This window comes from Chenopodium album, chromosome 2 (genome assembly GCF_948465745.1).
Source record: "Chenopodium album chromosome 2, dcCheAlbu1.1, whole genome shotgun sequence".
NCBI lineage: Eukaryota > Viridiplantae > Streptophyta > Magnoliopsida > Caryophyllales > Amaranthaceae > Chenopodium > Chenopodium album.
Genome location: NC_137835.1, coordinates 9,661,035 through 9,677,512, shown reverse-complemented (window position 1 = coordinate 9,677,512; position 16,478 = coordinate 9,661,035). Strand labels below are relative to the sequence as shown.

Genomic DNA, 16,478 nt, shown 5'->3' with positions numbered 1-16,478 from the left:
AGAGCGAAGCGTATGAGTTCTGTAACAAACCCCACATAACCAGATCCCCATACGCGTAAAAGTAACTTTCGCCTCAGTATAAACATCCAAATTAGAAGTAAGAGAATGTCGTGTGACATCCCGTGCACTAGTACAACAATGACGATCATGAATATGCTTGATTAAAGAACGTCTAGTAAGTCCGTTATCACTCCCATCTTGACACCCACTAAGACCCACAAAGGGACAATGAAACTTCACCAACATGGCTACACGCAACCATCACCCAAAACCGGAGCAAGTACCACACAGAAAACAACACTCAAGAAGCCCAATAAAACGACCAAAAAATACAACCGAATACACAAGAAATTGCACCTGTACTGTCTAGAAAAATTTCACAAACAACACGTAAAATAACACCCAAAAAGACCAGAAAATGGCACCACAAAAGCACGGAAAATTGACCAGAAGATTTAACCCAAAACGCACTACAATTACACCAAGACCATACCAGAATCTGCTGCAAAAAATGTTCCCAAACAGCACGTAAAATAGCACCCAAAAAGACCAGAAAATGGCACCCTAAAAGCACAAAAAACTGACCAGAAAATAGGACCCAAAACGCACTACAATTCTGCCAAAGACTCGCTTACAAATCCGTCCCAAACATCCCCTAAAACTGCACCAAAAACAGCCCTCAAAACTGCACCATAAATTGCCCGAAACTCGCATATAACATCCCCTGAAACTGCACCGAAAACAGCCCCTAGAACTCAACATGATTTCCCCCATAAATTGTCGTCTAACCGCCGGGAAACCAGACCTGACACTTCGCCAGTGAATCAGCGCTTAAATAATAATAATAATAATAATAATAATAATAATAATAATAATAATAATAATAATAATAATAATAATAATAATAATAATAATAATAATAATAATAATAATAATAATAATAATAATAATAATAATAATAATAATAATATTATTATTATTATTATTATTATTATTATTATTATTATTATTATTATTATTATTATTATTATTATTATTATTATTATTATTATTATTATTATTATTATTATTATTATTATCGTTGTTGTAATAAGAGCTTACAAGAATGAAATTTGGCTTTATATCATTAGCAATATCATTAGACATAAACTGAACTGAACTGGACTGAACTGAACTGAACTGGATTGAACTGAACTGAACTGAATTTCGACGTATGAGAACAGACCCTAACAAGAATATCCTATCAATAAGAATAGTAATAAAACATGCTTTCCATACAATCACAGTCAACTTACCTTTGAGTACTCATAACTAGCAATATTAATTATTAATTAATAGCTTTGGATTACGCATCAAACGAGTTTTCTTCCTTAAAGATATAGCCCATTAAAATGGAGCTTCCAACCAGGGAGCTACCCTAATTGACACCTACTATGTCACACCTTGGTGACGGAATCCCGGTGCTTAAATAATAATAAAAGAAAGTACAACGTCCTGTACCTCTGTAGAAGCTATGCTCAATTATAAAGTCACATAACTCCTCCCATATGTTCATACTCAATGTATATACGTTCCAAGAGTTTTAGTGCATATTCTCTTACACTTTACGTGATTTATGAATTTAATATGTGAAGACTCCAACCAATCAATCAAGAACAAGCATAATAATAATCAACATATTCTTCCAATTAATTCTTGAATTAATTAGTGAGCACATACTATTTATTTTAATTAAGGTTCTTTGCCTAGTTTGTGCACAAAATTGCACGATTACTACCTTGGTGCATAGAATGCACTAATAAACTCCTTGACTCGATCTCAACTTACTTGAGTGAGCAATAATTAAATAAACTAACTTCCTTGACTCAACACCAATAATAAATGGGTGAGAATAAAATTCATGAATCATGTTCAATAATTTTAATTATAGCTTTTTTAAATATACATAAGCCTTGCTTATTAATTTCATGCTTCCTTGATACTCAAATATAAAACATACTTCCATTATTCACATATATTCAACTTGTATCATACTTCAAATATCATATTCACATGCTTGCATAATAATTTATATTCAACCAACATCAATTCCAAGCATATAATCAACCAAACATGCTACTAACTCATCACTTCAACCACAATTCACAATTCTAGCATGATACTACGCATACACAATTATTCTTGTGCATATACGTAACTTGAATAACGCCTTAACTCTGCCACACTTGCTAGAAATAACCTAGCTAGAAACTTCCTACAATTAAAATACATAACTATAATTAATCCACTATTCTCACAAATTTCCAGCAACTATAATACTATTTAAATCTTACTAATTAACTCCTTTTAATGGCAATAAAGCCATAAAACTTTTTCTTTAAGTGGGTACTTTAAATCCTTTCAAAAAGACTTGATTTTTATGACTTAAATAAACTTTCAGCATACTTATTTAGTATTAAACATCACCTTTAGACTAGGAAATCATATATAAATCATTAAAACCTTTTTTCCTTTTATGGGTAATCAAACCCTAACTCTATAATAAAAAAGTAGAGTGTAAATAAATTCTAGAATTAAACTGAAGGCTTTAAACTCATCAAAAACATGATTAGACCATGAATTAATCAATAACAACAACCTAGCCTTAATCCTAACCAATTATACAAAATCCCCAATTTCTAGGGTTTATAATTTGGGGTTTTTTATTAAATAAAAATCTGAAATTAATATTAATAAATTAGCAACATCAAAATCCCAAAAAATCAATACCAAAACATAATAAAAATCATGCCTTTAAAACAATAAATCAATAAAATTAATTTTAGGATTAAAAGAAGTTTTTTTTATACATACAAACCGAAAAGAGAAGAGAAGGGCGCCGGCTAGCTAGGTTGTCGGCGCTGCCACCGGTGGTGGTGGCGGCGCCACTGATCTGGCCGTGCAAGATGAGATAGAAGGAGAGACGAGAAGCGTGGGATTTAGGGGGAAAAAAGAAGAAAGGAAAAGAAAAATAAAGGAAAAAGAAGAGAGAGAAAACAAAGAGAAAATCTTTTAATTTTTGTGAAATCTGACAACTATAAATTTGTGTGGAAAAATTTTGAGGTTTTAAAATATTTGTACTCTCCTTTTAAAAATAAAACTCATATTTACAACTTTGCCATTATTAATCCTACTCAAAGACGGATCTAGGATTGATGCATAAGGAGAACCATACATGATACATAACTAGCATTTTGGCCCGTTTAATGCACGAGTTATAATATAGGTTATTTTTATATAAATGTATGCTTTTCAATAGTTGAAACTACGAAGTTATTGTTACATGACTTTTGAAGTAAATGCTGTGAAAACTTTTTTTTTGGTTTTTTTTTTTAAAAAAAAAGAATAATTAATTTAGTTAAGTTTTGTTTTGTTTTTTTTTTTTTTTTTTTTTTTTTTTTTTTTTTTTTTTTTTTGAGGGGGAATTTAGTTAAGTATACATACATGAATATTGTAGAATATAAAATGACATATTAGTTTAAGCTATATTTTAAGTTTAAGAGATAAAAAGACTATTTTTATTATACTTCATATGTTTATGTAATAGTTAATTCAACTTTATTCTATCATGGTAGAAATTAAACACTTTATTTTCTTACTTAAAGTGCAAGTTACGGAATGCACAAAGACTTTAACATTATGTAATATTTTTAATTTAATTTTTTTAATATTGAAAAGGTAAGGGAAGTAACATTTGCATATGAGTGACTTGTGATGAGGACATGTGACATACGAATAAGTTGTGAGGACATGTGGCATATGAATGATTGTGGTTTGAGTTTTTAAATACTAAGTATAGATATAGATATGAAGTGATAGAAAAAGTTATCAAAAAAGAATTCCAAATTTGCTAGCTGTGGGATTAGAACCCACAACCTTCAACACCATCTTACACACTAAAGGCCTAATAACCATCTCAGCTAAGCATATTTCATGTAACAAAAGGCAATAATATAGCATATAAAATGAATTTTCTGGGCATAGGGCGGGCCATGGCCTGGGTAGGCTCGCCCCTAGATCCGTCCATGATCCTAATCCCATACAAATTCTTCCTTTGGACCAAGTTATTAGGCCCCCTAAATTCCCAATAAGTTGGTCCACTCATTTAACTGGATTGGCCCAATTAAAAATATTTTTGTTGCCTCAATTCATGATCCATTTTATTTATACACACTTATAATTTATTTAAATACATAATTTCTTTTTTAAAATGAAATAAATTATTTTAATAAATAAAATAATTAATTTATATACAAAAAAATATAATAAAAATACGGAGTATATTACATAAACGGTGCGGACGGTTGGTTGAGCCACCTTCCTTAGCTAAGCGATTCTTGATGGTGCGCTTAGCTAATTTAAGGCAAGACCGACATGATTCAAAAGAAGGCAAGGGTACTTGATTTTGAATGAAGTCCACCATACCGACGTATGCTCCAAGAAGTCCGACAGCCAGTTTAAGAATAAGACGAGTATAGGGAATCGGAGTATCTACATCCGCAAGACGATCAACGAGGGATTTAATGTGATTGCAATATCCGCAAATGGATAAAAATTCTCAAAGTCAAGATCAGCGAGTTCTTGTTCGAGATTAGAGGCTCGGGATGCTTTGTTATCCTGGAACATGGACCCGAGACGAGTCCAACCACCCTAAGCAGTGCCATCCTTAAGGAGAATAGTAGTGAAGAGGTCGGGAGAAATGAAACCATAAATCCAATTAAGGACCGCGGCATCTAAACGTTTCCAAAGAGCAAGGTCTGCCTTCTTGGAGGCTGCATAGGCAGCAAGTTCCATCGCCTCCGTAAGAGGAATGATGTGATGGATGAGATCTTGTACCCTACAAAGCACCTTGAAAAGTGCAGCCCAAGAGTGATATAAACTATGATTGGAGTCCAAGTTTATCGGAATAAGGGATTTGAAATTGGTGATAGTCAAAGCAGGGTGATATTTAGTGGACTCAGCCATGTGAAAATTGCAGCGGAAGTTGAAGAAGAGAAGGGGTGGGCCGTTTGAGAGGGAAAGGGAAGTCAAGGTTCGAAAACCTAATCTGATACCATGAAAGAGATTGATCGTTGCCTTTCTCATTGATTATGATTTGGTATAAATACACAATTACAAGAGATAAACTAGGAAACTAACTAGCTACAAACTAGGCAAAGATATACATATTTACCAAACTAAATATATACAATTATAATAGAATATATCATCATATATTCTAACAGTTTGTCATTATCAAAACCCTAGAGGTTCAAACTTAACTTAACAAAAGTATTATCAAATTAGTTAACTAATATCCAAGAACAATAATCCAATTTAATTCACAAAAGATGAAGGCAACAATTGAGCTAAGGGCTCAATGAAATTGATCGAGCACATGGTCTTTCATCTCCTCTCATCTTTTATATAAAAAAAAAGGATGAAGACTTGAATAGTAGTTTAAAATTGAATAATTATTTATATATAAAAAAATTGTCGTAAAAAATTAGCGTTAAGGTCATTAATAAATACTTTTTAAAAAAAACTTTATCATGGATCATGAGTTTGATTTGATTCTAACTATCATATGTTTCTTAATATTATTCTGTTAAGATCAAACGTGAATTCTACATTTATTCAATCTGCATATTATCTCATAAATTTGTAAGACGGCCGACCTAGGGTAATTGATAGCCAGCACTTAGGTCCTGTTGTTCAAGACTTATTTTCAATTCAATTTACTTCAATTCAGTCTAGGTCGGTTCAGTTTAACTCAATTCAGGGTTTAGTTCAATTATTAGATCAGCTAATATATTTTTATCATCAAGCACTTAGAGAAAGATAATTTCACAAGTACATATATTGATGTTTGCTATAACATGCATGTAAGAGAAAGGAAATGAACAATATTTAACTTTAAGAAAAAGAGAAATAACATCATTGATTGAAGCTCAAAACATTTTTACACCTTTTGTATGCATAGTAAAACCAAAGTGAAAGGAAAACAAATAAACCAAAATGAAGACGTACATAGAAATATAAAATGATACAAACAAGAAGTGAAACTAGTCAAAGTGCTTATAAAGAAGTCAAACGTAACAAAGAGTAGCGCATGAAAATAATGCAGCAACAATATCAGTTTTGGTCAGGAAGTTTACCATCCAAGAAAGTATTAACATGGCCTTCAATGGGAGGCCCCATGCTCCCACAGGCTTCGACGGCAACCCCATCGGCGTTAAGACAACCGTTCATTGGGGATTTGGTTGTGCCCGATGCACGAACTGTATGGGAAGATATGTGAAACGGGCTGACATCTTTCATAATATGGACCTTAGTCTAGTTCAACTGGTAAATAGGCTGATATGTTCCACAAGGTAGACATATCGGCTTGTCGGTATTTGACACGTGGCAACAATGGTGTGACACTTGGCGAAAAAGGCTTTGCATGCTTTGTAGCCACCTGTCTTGTTGTTCATTATAAATAGTAGGTTAAATTTCATTAATGGTAAGCATTAATTACTCTCTCTCTCTCTCTACTTTCTCTCTACTTTCTCTCTCTTACTTACCTTCTCTAAAACACATTCTAACTTTATCATCGGAGTGGTTATCCCCGGATCACCTCGGGGTTAGCTAACTTCTGCTCATTGTGTAGGTTCTCAGCTTGCCGATAGGAGTATCAGGATCTCGAGTTATCGGATCCAGACAGAAACAATTTGGCGCTAGAAGGAGGGGACCAGTGATTACTTCTATCGCTTAAGAACCTAACACACAAAAGTAACGATAATTATGGCCGAAAACAATGCAACACCGATAATAAGAAAAACGGTAAACCGACCGATTATAACACAGCCAGAAATTGAGATAGAAGACGAAACACATACATTGGAGGAAAATCAGTTCCACATGCCGTTAACCCTAGAGAGGCAAATGGGAACGACAGTAGATCCCATGGCGGAGTTTACGCCAGAAGAATTGCAAGTAGCAGCGAAAGTAATGACTGCAATGAGCAAAAAAAGGAAAGAGGCCAAAATGGCTCAGGCAGAAGGGGGGGTGCCACTAGCTAATCATGGTGAACAGTCCAATCAAGCAATGAATTCACCAAGGCACCGCCGGGAAGAAACGCCAGTAAGGACACATACCACACCGCGTCACATAGAGGGGCAATCATCAAGCCGTACTGTTATCACAAGAACCTATCAGCAGAGGAGTTCCCAGGTTGAAGGGCAGGTACCGCGAACTGTGGTACAATTAAGAGCGTCACCATTTGCGCAAAGCATCTTGGATCAGCCGATGGAAAAGATCAAGATGCCGACATGTAGGTATGACGGAAGAGGAGACCCGGGTAGATTTATAACGTCATACGAGGGGCATATGATGCTTTACACAAATTCAGATGTTATATGGTGCAAGGTCTTTCCGACTACTTTAATTGGGGCTGCAGCCGATTGGTTCAACAATCTGGAGAATGGGGTGATAGATAGTTTCGAAAAGTTGACCGAGATGTTTATAGGGCAGTATGTTAGCAACAGTGTGCGACAGAGAACATCAAGAGAATTTATGGCAGTAGACAAAGGGCAGATGAGTCTTTGAGGGATTATATCAGGCGGTTTAATAACGAGGCAAACACAATTCCAAAGTTGCAACAAGAGATAGCGGTAATGGCTCTTATGAATGGCCTGAATGATTATGAGTTCAAGCGATATCTTACGCGAAAGAATTTCTCGACGCTGGCAGCTGCTTTTAACAAGGCTCATGATTACATCAAGAGTGAGGAACTGATGAAGACAAGTAGTAAGAGTGTGACCACTGGTAAGGGTCAGTTCCAATTTGAGAGTGCAGCTTCAGGAAGTGGAAGGCCGAGAACTTCGACCCAAAACAGAGGAGGGGGAAGTCGGCAGGAAGTTAGGGCTGCAAAACCGCCGATGCGGTACAGTTCATATACACCGCTAAATACACCTAGAGCGGCAATGTTCTCGGTGAATCAGAACAGAGAGGGATGGACGAGACCGATTCCTATGAAGGCCAGATCGAGGGACGTTAAGAAGTATTGTATGTTTCACAGAGACGTAGGTCATTATACTGAAGATTGTACACAATTGAAGGATAACATTGAGGAGTTGATAAGAAAGGGGCACTTAGCTCAATATCGGTTAAACCAGGAGGAGGTGAACAGCAACCCCGCCAGATTGAAAGTTAGCAATTAGAAGCAAGGTCGGAAAGGCCGCAAAGGACAATAGTTCGGTAGGGGGATGGAGGAATGCCACCGCTATCCACAGGGAGAGTAGATGTAATAACAGGGGGACCGGTTCACGGGGGAACGATCAGTGGTGCTAAGAAACACTTATCAGAGCACCGTCATCTGGTGTATGCCCTTGATGTGGATAGCCGCCCTCGGCCTGCTTAGATTCCTGATGTGGTATTCACAGAGGAAGATGCAAAGGGAATTGTTTCCCACATGATGATCCGTTGGTTCTTATAACAAAGATCAATGGGGCCGACATCAAAAGGGTTCTGGTTGATGGAGGCAGCTCAGCAAATGTGCTGTTTATGAGGGCTTTCATCCTGTCATTGGGTTCAATGGATCGACAGTGAGGCCAGAAGGAAGTATAGTATTACCTGTCAGATTGGGTGATGGGCTGAAGGCAAGAGATATGATGGCAGAGTTTTTGGAGGTTGATGTATCATCGGCATACAATGCAATTATCGGCAGACCGATAATCCATGATGTGCAGGCAGTAGTGTCAACTTATCATCTCACCATAGCCTACGTGTCAAATTTGGGGGCAGTTGAAAAGGTTCATGGGGGCCAAGTGGTGGCAAAGTCCTGTTATGTAACGGCTCTGAAAAACACGGTTGAAAATAGTTCGATACCGAATAATCCAAGGAAAGAACAAGAGCCGAAAGTGCAAGATTTAGCAATGAGAAATTTTGATACAAGGCCGGAGGAGGTTCCAAGGCCGTTGCCAGGTGGAGAAACAGTGCAGTTTGAGTTACAGCCAGGGAATTCAAGTCGGACGGTTAAGGTTGGGGCGAATATGGATGTGGATATGAGGTGTCATTTAATAAGTCTGTTGCGTGAGAATGCAGATGTTTTTGCATTCTCGGCGAGTGAGATGTCGGGAATACATCCAGGGGTGATGGAGCATAAGCTGAATGTGGATAGGAAGTTCAAGGCAATAAGGCAAAAGAAGCGCAATTTCTCAACTGAGAAGATAGAGGCTATACAAGCAGAGGTCAACAAACTCTTGGAAGCAGGGTTTATTGAACCATGTACTTATCCGGAGTGGTTAGCGAATGTTGTGATGGTAAGGAAACCGACAGGGAAGTGGCGGATGTGTGTAGACTTCACTGATTTAAATAAAGCTTGTCCAAAGGACTGCTATCCACTGCCCCGTATAGATAGGCTGGTAGATTCTACTTCTGGCCATGCAATGTTAAGATTTTTAGATGCATTCTCGGGATATCATCAGGTCAGCCTCCATTGCGCTGATAGAGCCAAGACATCCTTTATAACGGATGCTGGAGTGTATTGTTACAAAGCAATGTCGTTTGGGTTAAAAAATGTATGAGCTACATATCAGAAGTTGGTGGATAAAATCTTTGAAAAGCAAAAAGGGCGGAACGTGGAGGTGTATGTGGATGATACGATTGTGAAGAGTAAGAAAAAAGAAGACCACATAGCAGACTTGAGAGAAACATTTGAAACACTGCGAAGATATCAGATGAAATTGAATCCTGAAAAGTGTGTGTGTTCGGAGTTTGGTCCGGGAAGTTTCTGGGCTTCATGGTCAGTGAATGGGGAATTGATGCGAATCCTGATAAGGTGAATGCAGTATTAGATATGAAGCAGCCAAAGACTATTCGGGATATACATAGGTTAACTGGGAGAATGGCAGGATTAACCCGGTTTATAAGCAAGTCGGCTGATAAGGCCCTACCATTCTTTATGGTTTTGCAAAAAAATAAAACATTTGAATGGGGAAAGAGCAAAGCGATGCACTAGAGGTAGTAAGGTACCATCTGAGATCAGTCCCGACAGTAGCAAGGCCGGAGAGGGGTGACATGTTGCAACTTTACATCTCAGCCTGTCCAAAAACTACTGCAGCAGTGTTGCTAGTTGAAAGGAAAAGACAGCAGATGCCGATATATTTTGTTAGTCATGTGTTAAACGCAGCAGAGCGTAGATATCCAGTAATTGAAAAAATGGCGCTGGCAGTGGTAATGGCGGCAAGAAAATTGAGGCCGTATTTTGACGCTCATCCTATAGATGTTCTAACGAACCATCCATTGGAGAAATCATTGCAAAGGATGGATACGTCGGGCCGATTGCTAACATGGGCAGTAGAGTTGTCAGAATACGAGATAAATTATAAACCCAGAGTTTCAATAAAGGCACAAGCTCTATCTGATTTCATAGTGGAGACATCATACACTGATGAAGAGGAGGAACTGGGCACCTGGCAGGTTTCAGTAGATGGATCTGTGACATCAACTAGTTTAGGGGCAGGAATAGTCATAACGGCCCCAGATGAAAAGGTTTTTGAATATGCAATAAAGTTCAAGTTCAAGGCCACCAATAATGAGGCTGAGTATGAGGCTGCAATAGCTGGAGTTCAATTGTCAATAGCTGCATAAGCAAAACGGCTGATTTTAACGACTGATTCTCAGCTAGTCTCCAGCCAATACACCGGAGAATATGAAACGAGAGAACCAACAATGATAAAGTATCTCGAAGAAGTTAACGGCACAGCTGCAGTATTTTGAAATAAGGTTGATACCAAGAATACAGAATTCACAGGCTGATGCCTTGGCAAGATTAGCGAGTTCAAGCTTTAATGACCTAGAAAGAACTGTCATGGTTGAGGTCTTAAAGTAAAAGAGTATACATGAAGAGTCACAAAAGGTGCTATGTATAAGTAATGGCACTTAGTGGTTCGACAAAATTTTAGCATATCTCTTGTATGGGGCATTACCGCTTGATAAGGGGGAGTCAAAGAAGTTACGAAAGGATAGCGTATGGTTTATTATGAACCAAGGCCAATTGTACAAGAGAGGATTTTCATTGCCATTGCAAAGATGCATAACGGATTTTGAATCTGCTAGGCTAATAGAAGAAATGCATGAAGGCACTTGTTGAAATCATCTTGGACCAAGAGCTTTGTCGCGAGAGGCTATGAGAGGGGGGTATTACTGGCCAACCATGAATGAAGATGCGGTCAGATATGTGAAAAAAGCCAGAAGTTTGCACCTGCAATCAACTTACCCCCTAACGACCTAACGCCAATGCTTAATCCGGTCCCTTTCGCTCAATGGGGGATGGATATTGTAGGAGCATTCCCGTCAGCAACAGGAGGAAGAAAGTTCTTGATCGTAGGTGTTGATTACTTCACAAAATGGATAGAAGCAGAGCCGGTAGCAAAGATATCAACGTCAGAAGTGAAAAAGTTTATCTGGAAAAATATTTTTACTAGATTTGGATTGTCGATGGCGATGGTTTTTTTATCATGGCTCACAATTTGATTGCAAGCCAGTTAAAGAGCTTTTAGCAAGATTCAAAGTTAAGTTTGCGTATGCGGCAGTCTGCCATCCGCAGTCGAACGGACAGGCTGAAGCGGCTAATAAACAGATCATTGCGGCAATAAAAAAGAAGATTGAAGATGCAAAGGGTTTGTGGGCTGACTTGGTACCAGAAATACTTTGGGCAAATAGAACAACTGTTAGGGAATCAACAGGGGAGTCACCTTTCACATTAGTATTCGGAACAGAAGTCGTGATACCGGTAGAAGTCGGGTTGCCGACATTCAGAATCCAGCTTTTTTGTGAAGATCAAAACGACTTGTTGTTGCGTCAGCAATTGGATTTTCTACCAGAAATACGGGAAAAGGCTGCAATCAAGTCAGCTCCCTATAAAGATAGAATGTCAAGAGCTTATAACAAGCGAGTAGCATATCGCCCTTTGTGTACGGGGGATTTGGTGTTGCGGAGAACAGCAGCGACTGGAAAAGGAAATGAAAATGGAAAGTTGACGGCTAACTGGGAAGGACCGTATCGAATCAAGTATACGGTGATGCAAGGTTCCTATTACTTAGAAACGATGGATGGGAAACCATTGAAAATGTATGGAATGCGACAGTATTAAAAAAATATTATATGTAAAATCTTTTTGTAAACAAAGAGACTGATATTGTCTCAGGGAGAACCATTATAAATAAAATAATATTCAAAAAAGTTGTGTTTGAAATAGGCATCCTCCACTAAACAGACCACCGTTAAGTGGGATGGACAGCTAAAAACCACTACCGTGAGATTAATGTGCTTATAACCTGATCAGTTATAACCATTAATTCGCGAGGTTGTTGGTTCAAATTATAATACCGGAAAAATCGGTTTAGGTATATGCCACAGAATGCATAACCAACTGATCGCCAAGAGGGTACCTGACTGGCTAAAAAAAAAGCAGTAGGTGACCGATATTGTACTTTGAACTAGCAATATTATCTTTGCCCTAATGCATATACTTGAGTAACAACTATATGCACAAGGGGGGAGGGACAAGATAGTAAGAAATGAGATAGGTTTAAAGCACAGTACGAAGGCGACAATTAACAACCGCTAAGGTTACTAGATTATTAAAGAAGAGATTGTTATGAGTAGAATTTTGCAAAATAGCAGGAAATGACAACTTTTTTGCTGAAATTTTAACAAGAATCTTTTTAACAAAGATAGTAAGAAATGAATAATTAACACAGCATAATAGTTAAAGGTGCAAGTGAGTATGTTCATAATAATTAAAGATGACAATCGACAGGCATCACCACAAAAAAGGGTATATGCCGATAAAACAGCATTGTCAAAAACAATTCTGAACAAAAGTAAAAAGGTTACATATGTTAGGCTATAGCTGATAAGGCCCAATTATGCTAGAACCACAGGAAGATGTCGGTGATGACTGCCCGCCCCTTCAAGCTTGTGTATCTTCGGGAGTTGGGGAGTTCAGTATACTGGGATCCTTGATGTCGTCGTCACCGCTGGGCTCCAGATTGAAAAGGTCTTCTTCCGAAAACTTTTGCTCTTCAAAACCTGAAGGAATCTTGAAAGCCCAATCCTCTTTCTTCCAACCGGCGGTATGGACGATACATCTTTGCGCAGCAGTCCATCCACCGTCAAAGCGGTCTTGAAGCCGACTGAAAAATTCCCGGGAAGCTAGATAACGACTAACTGCTCTCTGTTGGACTCCAGGTTTATCGGCCTCCAACCTTTAAACTTTGTTTTCAAGGTTGTTGATGCAAACCTTAGCATCATTGAGATCCTTCTCAAGGGTAGGGAGGCGCTCGATGGCCTGATTCTTCTCAGTAATTTCAGTCTTAAGCTGTTGAATCTCCAGCTCAAGACCTTCGACTTTATTAGCTTTGGCCTAAGAGCAGTCATCTCAAGGTCATCTTTTGCCTTAATTTCCTTCAGCTTCTTCAAAGCCTTGTCAGCATTATCTAAAGCCGTTTTCAGTGCATTCTGGCTGGTAGAGGATTGCTGATGTTTCTCTTGGTAATACCGATACATCTCTACGAGCTCAGTACCAGACATAACAGCCTAAATAAGGGCAAGACAGGTGCAAGTTAGCGCTGTAGTAACAAATGTATATATAATGAAGAATAAAAACTAACACCATAAAAATATACGAAATATGTAAGTGAAAATGATAAGTATATACAAACGAAAATAACAAACGCAATGATTATGGTATATACCTTCATCATATTATGCATATGAAGGGCGGCAAGAGGACCGATAGCACCGGCAGGCCTGTCCATTGGAAGAGTAAGGTTGCTCAAAAGCCGATATCCAAGAGTCCCGCCTTGCATCGGGTCATCTGTGATCATTGACTCATTCCGGCATGCGTCAATAGTGGGCTGCCATCGATCTTCAGAATGACCAGCAGGGGCAGTAAACCCTTTAAGAACCTCTTCGGGAAACCTCCCGTTAGGGCGTTCAATCCATTGCCTGTCCCGATAAACGAGACCCGGAACGCTGGTATCGGAACCACCACCAGCAGCAGGAATGGATTGAGTTATTAATTGACCGGTAGTGATGGGCTGAGCTGGAGGAGTTTCGGGTGTGTTGGTAAGATCTTCAATCTCCGCCCCGTCCGTCACCCTTTTAACGGATGGTTTAGTAATTTGAACCACCGTTTTGACCTGAATCTTTGGGGAAGGGGGCAATCCCTTGTCCTCGGCCTGGTTTGTTTTGGCAGTATGACCATCAGACCGCCTAGGGCTGTTAACTCTAACGCCGCCACCACGCCGATTTGCGAGAGAGGATAATTTTCTTCTCTTTGCGTTGTCATCAGCCATCTTTTCAGCCCTTCTTTTAGCACTGATGGTAGGAGCGCGGCTACAGTATGTAGCAAGGGTGTCGTAAGAGGGTTTGGAAGCTTTGGGGCAATGTCTAATAACTCTATTGTCGTCAGCAGATAACCCAAGCTGTTTGTTATCCAACTTGTCGATACCTAAAATATTGGTAAATAAAAATGTTAAAATAGGTCAGAGAAGAATACGACGATAGTTTCAAAATAAAAGAGAATGAAAATGCAAAGTTATTAGATGTAAGTAAATTAATACCATGGTGGTCAGTCCAGCAGAGACCGACGCGTGATAGAGGTGCGTTGCCGAGAATATAACTCACATTCGGCACCCACACCTTGGGAGTTAGACGAACTTTACCGTCACCATTATCAGATTCCAAAATATCAAAATGGTTAACCGCCCTGCGTTCATGTTTACCGAGATCTCTCTCGGGAATAGAATCAAACCTCGGGTGAGGTTGGAAAAATGTTCTCCTGAGTGGAAAATCATCAGGAACGGACATGAAGAAAAACTTGCCTTGCCAGCCCTTACAGCTTGATAACTTAGGGTGGACAGTATATTTACGAGGTTGGGTATACAAGGACCACCACCCTTCTGATTGACCGTCTCTTTTTAAGGTGATCAGTCGTCTAAATGCATTAAGGGTCAATGGATAATTTCTGTACAACATAACCCATACCATTGCAATAACGGCACGGATAGTGGGAGGAGTTAACTGCACTAAGCAAACATTCCAAGCCTTCAAAATTTTAGCAATAAAAGGATGGAGAGGAAGGCGAAGTCCGAAGTCAAAATGCTTTGCGTAAACGGCAACGCAACCTGCCGGACAGTCTAGGACTGAAGATCCAGATGGAGGAATAGCCAATTCATACTCATCTGGAAGATTGTAAAATATTTTGGCTTTACGGCAGTAATCTTTTCCAAGTGCCGTCTTGCTAAAGGTTTCATTTACCTTGGCCTTTGCAACTTTGCTGTCATTAGCCAGGACGAGGGGTTATCGGAATTCTGCGCCGTCTGCTCAGAATTGTATCCTTCATCCAGACTCTCCTCCTGGATAACCTCAGCGGTCATGTCAACAACATTGTCCCTGTTCTCAGTGTTGTCGCTATCTGCCTCAGTCTCATCATCACCGAGAACAGAGTTAACGGAGGATTCGTGCACAGGTGATGAGTGATCCATTTGTGGGCTCGAAGGAACTTCCTTATCGCCCGATTCAGAAGAGCTCACAACCTGAGTCTGACCGGGTTTTCTACTGGATTCAGCCTCCTCAGCGGCAGCAACATCAGGCTGGTAACTGGTACGCTTTACTCTCGGCATAGTGCTTATACCTATATTGCCAACGTTAGAGCCGTACTGATCAAAATGTTGTTCCTCAGCAAAGCTGCGTAAATGGTAACTACACTAACAGGCTCAACGTCCAGAATTTCAGTATCGGCAGGGATATTAGGGTTGTTTGGGTTCATGTATTGTTCGCGAAAGGCAATAACCTTATGACGAATGTAAGAACGCCTTTGCTCCTCAGAGGTTAGGGGTTCAAAGGGGTAGTCAATGTTGTCGGATAAAGATGATGAATTACCCTGATCCCTACCGACTTCTTTGCCTAAAGACTGTCTAATTAAACGACGCCTAGCAGTGCTAAGGTTAGGCAAATCTTCCTCTTTGCTATTTTCTGACATTTTTTATAACCTAAGATTAATAAAAACCCAAAAATCGAGCAAACAAAAATAACATGCAAAATTAAAATTAGAGTTTGAGAATACCTTTGATGAATAGTGAATGCGGGAGAGACGAAAAAGTGACAAACGACGAAAAGGATGTTCTGTATTACTAGCACAAAGAAGCAGAATACTAAAAGGCACTGAAAATTCGTTAATAAACGACTGAAAAAGACTGAAGGATAATCGCTCAATAAGAATACTGGGGGAGAAGAAAAGGTGAAACTGAAGATAAAATTTTTTTCGATTCAAAAAGGGGAAGTTGAAGAGACTTTTGAAGTGAAAGGCGGTTCAGAGATTCAACGGACGAGATGAAAGTAGCAGTTCAAAAAGCAACGGCGGGATAAACAACACGTGTCCCAGACTTCCCATTTTTCCCGCCCAA

At 38.9% G+C, this 16,478-nt stretch overlaps 2 protein-coding genes across 2 annotated transcripts; one reads left to right on the top strand and one right to left on the bottom strand.

The window, feature by feature from the left end:
- Window positions 1-4,689: 4,689 nt before the first annotated feature.
- On the bottom strand, window positions 4,690-5,004 carry LOC145568052 (uncharacterized). Its single transcript, XM_081627493.1, has one exon. The coding sequence runs from the start codon at window positions 5,002-5,004 to the stop codon at window positions 4,690-4,692; it is 315 nt and encodes a 104-aa protein (XP_081483619.1).
- Window positions 5,005-11,327: 6,323 nt separating this feature from the next.
- Window positions 11,328-12,157, top strand: LOC145568039 (uncharacterized). Its single transcript, XM_081627483.1, has 2 exons — window positions 11,328-11,388; window positions 11,490-12,157. The coding sequence occupies exons 1-2, from the start codon at window positions 11,328-11,330 to the stop codon at window positions 12,155-12,157; spliced, it is 729 nt and encodes a 242-aa protein (XP_081483609.1).
- The last annotated feature ends 4,321 nt before the right edge of the window (window positions 12,158-16,478 follow it).

Coding starts and splice junctions, on each gene's coding strand:
- LOC145568039 (XM_081627483.1), top strand. CDS start 11,328: ATGGGGGATGGATATTGTAGGAGCATTCCCGTCAGCAACAGGAGGAAG. Junction 11,389..11,489: donor GAGGAAGAAAGTTCTTGATC/GTAGGTGTTGAT, acceptor TATTTTTACTAG/ATTTGGATTGTCGATGGCGA.
- LOC145568052 (XM_081627493.1), bottom strand. CDS start 5,004: ATGGCTGAGTCCACTAAATATCACCCTGCTTTGACTATCACCAATTTC.